Source organism: Mus caroli, chromosome 11 (assembly GCF_900094665.2).
Source record: "Mus caroli chromosome 11, CAROLI_EIJ_v1.1, whole genome shotgun sequence".
Classification (NCBI taxonomy): domain Eukaryota; kingdom Metazoa; phylum Chordata; class Mammalia; order Rodentia; family Muridae; genus Mus; species Mus caroli.
Window position 1 is genome coordinate 5740200 of NC_034580.1, and position 9084 is coordinate 5749283.

Below are 9084 nucleotides of genomic sequence, written 5' to 3' on the forward strand. Positions count from 1 at the left end.
AGAGGTGGTGGTTATCTGAAACAATTGAATATCTGGAATTCTAGCTTCAGCGAGAGACCTTGTCTCAAGAAAATAAGATGGAGCTAAGTGGGGGAAGACACTGGGACATTGTTCTCTGGTTTTTGCACACGCACACAGCAGTACATATATATCTGCATACATGTACACATACATGCATACATCACACACACACACACACACACACACGCATGTACACACACACTCTCAGGTTGAGAAAGGCAAAGAGACAGGGACAGATTTTTAGGTGACTCATAGAATACCCAGTCCTCCACAGAAACCATCATAGCAGAGAGAATGAATGGTGGTGGTGGTGATGGTGGTGGTGGTGGTGGTGGTAGTGGTGGTGAGAACAGAGGGAGGAGGGAGGGACAGACAGAGGGAGGGTGAGAGAAAGAGATTGAGGCAACTGTTCTGGAATCTGATACTGGACAGCAGCAGTTCTGAGATGCAAAACAGCTTTAATCCTACAGACTGATCAGAAAGATAAAAAAAGTGAGCAGAGTCAGCCACAACTGTGGGACATTACTGAGATACACACTGTGCAGATCATATGTCCCACCCTGAAAGAGAAAGAGGAAAAAGAGGGAATACCGAAAAGAACAATGGCTGAAAGGTTTTCAGATTGATAAAAATAACAATAATAATAATAAAATCTGTCCACCAAGAAACCCAACAAATGCCAAGGAGAACAAACTTAGATTCTCCACACTGAAACATATAATCCAACTGTCAGAAGGCAAAGGCTCAGAGGAGGATTTGAAAACAGCCAGAAAGGAATGCTTCACCAAGCATGATTCTTGGCAAGATTGCCATTTGGTTTTTCATCAGAAACTGTAGAAGCGACAGAGCAACAAGGTGCTGAGAGAACTCTCGATATATTCATGATGCCAGCAAAGTACACATTTAGCAAAGTGAACTCTGCAAGTGAAGAGGGAGAAAGGGGAGAGGGACAGGGAGAGATAGGGAGAGGGGAGAGGTAGAGGGAGGGAGATGCTCAAACAAATACTGGGCATCTGTTGGACTAGTTCCTGTTTTTCAGACCAAGCAAAAGGACATTCTGTGGGCCAGCTCAATGCCATATGAAGAAACCAAGATGTCCTGTTCAGGTAACAAATATAAAAGCCAGAATTATCATAACATTAGTCAGTGTGTTAATTACTTTTCTCATCACTGGCATGGAAAAACCCAACTGAAGTAATTTACAGGAGACATTTATTTTGGCTCTGTCTTAGAGGTTGCCATCTACCACAGTAGGGCAGGTGTGGTCACTACAGCGGCACCACATATGATAATGGGAGCTTGTGGCATGGCTTGTTCACATCATAGTTGATCAGAAAGAAAAGTTCTTGGCCCAGAGCAGGATAAGCCTATAGCAGTGTTCTATATCTTCTAGCTCCATATCCCAAATGGTCAATAACCCCCTTTGTCTCTAGTTGCATATGTAGCAGAAGATGACCTAGTCGGCCATCATTGGGAGGAGAGGCCCTTGGTCTTGCAAAGATTATATGCCCCAGTACAGGGGAATGCCAGGGCCAGGAAGTGGGAGTGGGTGGGTTGGGGATCAGGGCAGGGGGAGTGTATAGGGGACTTTCGGGATAGCATTTGAAATGTAAATAAAGAAAATATCTAATAAAAATTGTCTAAAATATAATAATAATTCTTGTGGTAGCCACTAAGGAAATATTTAACATGACTGTGAGAAATATCTTCAAAACTATGTTACAACCAATTCAACACAAAGGATGATAGATACAGAAAAGTCAGAAACAAGAGGGTAGAGGACACAGAGGAAAAAATAGTGAAATGTCAGAAGAAAATCTTTTCTTGTGGATAATTAATCTAAATGTAAGTGTAAATAGGTTAAACTCTCCAAGTCAAAAGCGGTGGCACATACGTACAATCCTAGCACTTTGGAGACTCATGAAGGAAGATGAAGAGTCCAAGCCAAGGCCTGGAGAGATGGCTCAGCAGTCAAAAGCACTAGGTGCTCTTCCAGAGGACCCAGATTTGACTCCCAGCATGCACATAGCAGCTCACAACCATCTGCTACTTTAGTTCCAGGAGATATATGGCTTGCTTAACATATATAAGCCTCTGGGTTTAATCTCAACACTGGGAAACAGCAACTAATCAACATAGATGTGTGTGTGTGTGTGTGTGTGTGTGTGTGTGTGTGTATGCACACACACTGTGCTAAAGAACTATGTTACTAGAAAGTCAATCCATAAGCCTATGTTCATCAATTAGATTATTTATTCTTATTATTACTATGGCAATACTTCCAAAATCCATTTACATATTCAAAGCCATCTCAGCCACTGGCAGAACATCAGGCTTCTGGGCCAATGGGAAAGATCTAGACATGTATCTATGGCCAGTTGAACTTTTGTCAGGATCCAAGACAATTGAAAATATCTTTATGAGAGAATTATCTCTTCAGCAAATGGTGCTGGTCCAACTAGATATTCAGGTGCAAAAAAAAAAAAAAATGAATCTGGAATTGAATTGTGTACCACATAACCATGAAATGGGCCAGTGACATGAATGTCATTGCTAAGACTACAGGACTACCAGAAGAAATCAGCAAATTTTCATTGTTGGGATTTTTGCAGTGTATATCTTGATAAAATGTCATCAAAATTATAAACATTTATGAACCAAAAGATGAAGCAAAATATGAAAAGACAGTGTTCATGATGAAAGAAAGCATTTTAAAATCAAATGTCTGAGATGGGAAAATATGGTAAAAATGAACAAAAGACAAATAGATACGTATCCAGATAACACATACCCAGAACCTGTAAACCCATGCAAATCAGTCACTAGGAAAATGCACATCAAAACCACAATGGCCAGTCTGTAGCTCAATATGACTCTGGTTTAAAAGGAAAATGGTAAGGGGTGGTGACATCATAGAGAAAGTCAGACTCCCCACTTATTTCTGGTGGGAATGGAGAGTGGGGTGCTCATTGGGAAAAACTACTGCCACTTCTTTCCTGGCATCTCCACTACTAGGTATTTGCTAAGACAGAAGCTAAACTAAATGTTCAAACAAACACACATGCACATTTTTATAGCTGCACTAACCCTATGACCCAAAAAGTCTTATACCTTATAGACCTAAAGGTATGTAGTCTAAGTGTCCATCAATGGACAAATGCATTTTAAAATGTGGTTTATATAACCACAATGCAATGTTGTTAGGCCACAGAAATGAACAAAAAATGGATACACTCTGAAGCAAGGATGACCCTTTAAACATTAGGATTAATGAATACAAACATACAAAAAAAAAAAACCCTGCCATTTTGTCACATATTTGAGGTAGGTAAAGAGGCAGGATGCAGACTTGTGATGAAGAGAGAGAGAAAAAACAGGAAGCTACTGGTTTGGGATACATAGAGTTTTCTTTAAGAGCAGTGAATACATGCAGTGCCCCAATAAAGTAAATGGTTGCTTGACACAGTATACCCAATAGCACTGAATTATCATTGGAGAACAAAAACAACAGTGGCTGCTTTAATTCTTCTGAAATTTATACGCATTGACGTTTAAAGCTGAACCAGCATGTCCATTGGCAAGTTGACTACCTTGAAATTAGGAAGAGAAACAGTTTGCATCCACTATTTATAGACTTCAATGTATATCTTTAAAAGATGCCGCCGGGCGTGGTGGCGCACGCCTTTAGTCCCAGCACTCGGGAGGCAGAGGCAGGTGGATTTCTGAGTTCGAGGCCAGCCTGGTCTACAAAGTGAGTGCCAGGACAGCCAGGGCTATACAGAGAAACCCTGTCTCGAAAAAAAAAAAACAAACAAAACAAAAACAAAAATAAAAGATGCCATAGTTGTACAAGTATAGCCCAAAGGCTAAAGTGTCAAAGGCTTGATTGTCAAGTTGACAGGACAGGATGTGGTAGACTGTTGAAGAGGTGTGGCTAGGTCATTGGTGGTTAGGTCATTGGAAGCATGCCCTTGAAGGAAACATTGAGACTAGGCAGTACTGGCCTGCCAGGCAAGATGTGCTTACTGGAGCAATAGTAGCATGAAAGCTATGAGTTACTAACTACTTTCTCAATGAATTTGAGACTTGTCCACAGGAGGGAATTTCATACCTGGGACTATAATTCTAGTCAAAAGTTCATGGCTGGGGAAGTAATGGGTTCTAGGGTAAAAGTTATTAGTTTTATAGTTGTGCTGTCAAAATGCCTTCTAAATATTTATGCTTATGCCCGTAGACCTGAACTGCTCTCGACCATGCTAAGAGAAGTTTTTTTCTACAGTCAACAGCAGTCAATGGAGAGATGGTTAACTGATGAAGCAAGAATGAGAACATGAGATTGAGTGATCAGCCCTAAATCTCTGTGTAAATCCCGCAAAGGCACAGGGGATGTTGAAGAAGAGGAGGTAGCAAGCATAGAGCTGTAGGATCGGGAGGAACACTGTGAACAGCTAGCAGTCTTTTGGATATGAAGACTGCATTCATGAACTCACTGCAGTTTGAATAGGTACAAGACCTACACAAGATCAAGACAACCCAAACTCTGGCATCGATGGATGGAGTAGACAATTCACTGACTTCACCACTTGCTAAAGAACGATTGGTGTGGGTAGTTGCTAGGGGAGGGGAGCTCATTCTGCTTTGAGGACTGGTAGGTTTCCCATGCATCTTGCGGTAGGAAGGGCTCATGCCTATTTGCATATTGGCAGCACTAACTAGACTTACTGATTTTCAAATCACAAGTCATAAAGTTGGGGGTGTGGCATGAGAGAGACAGAGAGGGGACATGGGAGAAAGATGTGGTCATACTTCATTATGAACTTATGAAATTCTCAAAATAATTAAAATTTTAACTGAGTAGAACTAAAACAACATATGCACATATTAACAGGTCTTGATGAAACATATTATATATAATTAATATGTCAATAAAAGATTTTAAAAATTGAAAAAATCCCCAAGCTAAGTCACTCAAATTTAGAAAAGGTAAAATATTAGATATTTCTATGGAAAGCATATTGGTGATTCTTTCCTTTTAAATCTCTCTCTCTCTCTCTCTCTCTCTCTCTCTCCCTCTCTCTCTCCCTTCTATATATGTTGGGTGTGAGTGTGCATGTGACACAGCATGTATGTAGACATGTATGTATGTATGTAGAGGAAAATTTGATAGAGTTAGTTTCTCTTTGTGAGTCCAGAGACCAAACTCAAGTTGTCAGTTTTGGCAACAGGGGCTTTTAGCATTTGAGCCATCTCACTGGCTCCATATTAAGGATTCTTTTGTTTGTTTGGTTTGGTTTGGTTTGGTTTTTAAGAAAAGAGTTTTTCTATATAGCCCTGGCTATCCTGGAATTCACTCTGTAAACCAGTCTGGCCTTGAACTCACAGAGATCTGCCTGACTCTGACTCCCACATGCTGGTATTTAAGGCATGTGCTACCACGGCCTGGCTACGCATAGTAGAGATTCTTAATGTCTGTGCAACTTCTGTGTTCCTTTGCATGTATATTATGACTTCAAGTTTTGTGGTTTTATGGGATTCCTGTGTATAAACCTGTGTCTCTAGATCTATGTTTCTCTTGCTTTTTTTTTCTTTTGTTTTCTTTTTTTTTTTCTTTTTCGGTTTGTTTTGTCCTCTCTAGCTTATTTTATTTTTATTTTTTATTACTCTTTATTATTGTTATTACTCTTTATTTTATACTTACTTGTTTTCTAAGTAGAGATAGATAGGGCATGGAGTTTGGAAAAAGGGGAAGTGGGGAGGATCTTAGAGTTGTTAGGGAAGGGGAAGCTGTAATCAGAAGACATTGTATTAGACAAATCTATTTTAAATAAAAAAAAAAAAACTGAAATACTTCAGAAAGATAATTCCCCAAATCACCTAAGAAGAACTTATAGTACTTTAAAAGTGAGATATGAAAAGGAAAAGAAGCTTGAAGAATGTGTAGGTGGCTTCCACTGTGTCTAACATACATCAGTCCACTGCACTCTCTCTTACCACACATAGTGTACGATGCAGTTTAAGGACCATTATCACTAAGGCTTACCAACAAGAAGAAAAGTTGATATAAACACTGTACTTAGGATAATCTTCCATGATCGAGTTAACCTATGAATGACAAAGAACATTAAGAATTTAACAATGTAATCCATTGCTATTAACTTTTAACTTCGACTTTAGTCAGTACACCCAAGACAACAAACTTGATTTGTCTCACTCCTGGCTGCTCCAGATTAATTCTATGAGCTTATTTCTGGTCTGTGAACTTTGAAACTGACAGCAATTTTCATGGTAGTATATGTGCAGAGACATTTACATTCCTCCACACACATGTGACTGTGATGCTATTGGGTTCTTATTTATGGTTTTAAGTGTTTGTAAGCAAACAAAGTTTTTCTAAAAGTAAAAATTGATAAATTTACTAAATGACAAATGACTAAGGTTAAAAGAGTTCCCCAGACTTGTCCTTAAATGATAGGATTGGTATCCTTATATGAGTGGAAGAGACCAGGCTGCTGTTCATGTGCCATCTGGACATGGTGAGAAGGTCACTGTCTTTGTGACAGGCAGAGGGCCTCTACCAGAGCCATAGTCTGCTGAAGCCTTGACTTTGAGCTTCCTTGTCACCCAAAATGTGAGAAAAATCAATGTCATTTTTAGCCTTCCAGTTTCTGGCTTTTGACCATGGCCCAAGAGACAAATCCACTAAATATATCAACAAGCCCTCTTGGGTTTACAACTTCCACTCTCAAAGTGTATCTTATCTGAGCTCCATCCCTGCTTGTGAGGTATGTCTAGTTTTATACTTCTGTGAGTAGGCATATGTGGATAGCTCCATCTGTCTACCCTCTCTCGGCACTATGTTTATGAGTCCTCACACTGTGTGGTTGTGGCTTACCATTCTTATGAGTGGCAAGTGCTTTGCCACTGAGCTATATATACCCCAAGTTCCCAAATTCAACCTTAAGAAAAAAATTCTGGAGAATGAAAGGATGCTAAAGCCATTTGAGTATTCCAGGTTGCCAGGCAAAAATTGATCCTTATGAGTTAGGAAAAACCAGATGGTGATGAATTATCTGTTCCTTGTAGGTGGCAAGGAGAAGCCCTGTGTCAGAATTTCAGAAAGACCAGTGATACCTGTCCCAGCATGTCACATCATTCCACAGTGTAACTCTCAGCTTTTCATCTCTTGGCTCTGAACTAGACTTCATGAACCGAAAGGCAGGATTCTAAGAAGGTCTAAGAGAGTGACCTCATCCGGAAGTGATGTAATCTATGTGTTGATATCCTCTTTTCTCTAAAATTTACTTCTTTACTATTATGTTCAAGAGATTACTTACATTGCAAGTTAGTTGACCAAAGGGTGTCGGAAGTGAGTCTCTCACCAAACCACCTTAACAAGTATGATGTCAACTGGGCTTTGTGAACCACAGCTCACAAAGAGAACCTTAAATTCCTTGGATACAGAAACTAAGCAGCTTGCCTCCCTCTACTTGATCATGCTGAGCCACAGCCAGGGCTCAATGACGGGACTTAGACAGTACTAAACGCAACTAAGAGGAGTGTTCCTCCTCCTCCTTTCCCCTCTAAGGTAGCATTTCTCGAAACCACGGTGTGAAGAAGGCTTTACTCTCTAGTGAGTGCTGTTTAGGCATTAGTCACAGCTCTAGTGGGCTGAATTAAATCAAAATGACTGCCCTACCGTAGATTCCAAATATATGTATGTGTATATATATAATAGTGTGTGTGTGTGTGTGTGTGTGTGTGTGTGTGTGTGTGTATTCCTATTTTTTTTTTTTAACTAAAAAAAATTGGCTGTTAGGCTCTGTTCTGTGAAATTCTTTCTATGCCTTCACATAGCCTGTGGGATTCTGCCACTTAGGGCAAGTGTGCACCATGCATCAAGATTTTCGAGGCTGCTCTTCTCAAATAAGGTCACTCAGCAGCAGTCTGTTTTTATAATGGGCAGCATTGCTTCTGTGTAGGTGCTCTTTCTGTTTCCAACGGTGGCTATTACACCCTCTTCCCCCACAATAAGGGCAGAAGATTTGGCTCACCCACTAGACAAGGCTCCTTTTCTTTATGGGAAATGTGTTCTTACCAGAGGACGCATCATTATTAGCTCAGAATGTACATCAACCCCTAGGTTCTTTATTCTCAGTCAAGGGTGCAGTAAACACCTCTCTGGCCTAGTGTGCAAAGATTGACTAAGCGCTGGATAGCTCAGAGCCTGGATGAACCCGTGACCACAGAGCATGTCATCTGTATGGTTTGTTACCACTGACAAGGTTCATTCTTCCAAAAAACATGACTTCTAGGTCTTAATCTTTTCCCCTTGTCCACTGTGATTACTCAATATTCAATAGCATATGGCCGGTGTAACACAGGAAGTATTGTGGTTGGAAGCTTCAGAGGAAACTGGAAATGATTTTCTCCAAGGAGGAGGAACACATGTTGAGTTATTTTACAGGTAGACCGGCCACCAGTGTACACAATAAGCATTGGATCTCAGCAGGGGATGCTGGTGTGGCCTTATAATTCCAGAATTTAGGGCCCGAGAATTGCCATAACTTAAGGTCATCCTGGGCTATGGTGTGAGGGCCTGTCTCCAAGATCTAAAAGGAACAGATGCATGGAAATATTCTACAAAGTGACATACATTCATGTTCAGGAGTTCTTGCCCTGACAGTAGGACATTAATGCAAGATGCTGCTGGATTTTTCAGAACAATCCTGAAAGGGCTGTTCATTCTTTCTCTGCTTTAGTCTTTCACTCATTTTCTTCCCACGAGTTACAAAGAGCTCATAGAGTGGAGAACCAATTGTTTTCTCATCCTGATTTTATGAAGAAGAGAAACCCATATATATGTCTTTTGATATATATCATCTTACAGATACTTCTTGTCCAAGATCCAAACTGGAGTGAGCAAAGTTTGAAAAGTCCACTGAGGTCTGGAGAAATGGCTCAGTGGTTAAGAGCACTGACTGCTCTTCCAAAGGTCCTGAGTTCAAATCCCAGCAACCACATGGTGGCTCACAACCATCTGTAACTCGAGTCTCAGGGGATCAA

At 40.4% G+C, this 9084-nt stretch overlaps 1 protein-coding gene across 5 annotated transcripts in view; it reads right to left on the reverse strand.

The window, feature by feature from the left end:
• The window catches only part of Sun3 (Sad1 and UNC84 domain containing 3), a 31714-nt gene that overhangs the window by 16121 nt on the left and 6509 nt on the right, over positions 1-9084 (reverse strand). Inside the window, exons 1-2 of one of the 5 annotated variants that reach the window (XM_021178243.1) lie at positions 8073-8078; positions 6062-6123 (exon numbers count right to left, since the gene is read on the reverse strand). The exons of 2 other annotated variants lie outside the window; for them this stretch is intronic. Coding sequence is in view for 2 of the 3 variants with exons in the window: in XM_021178242.2 (XP_021033901.2) it covers positions 6062-6123; positions 7153-7226 (136 nt within the window). In the remaining variant the exon portion in view is untranslated. Of the gene's footprint in view, positions 1-6061; positions 6124-7152; positions 7299-7355; positions 7423-8072; positions 8079-9084 lie in introns of those variants that run through there. 2 more of the 5 variants (XM_021178241.2, XM_021178242.2) reach the window with 2 other exon arrangements.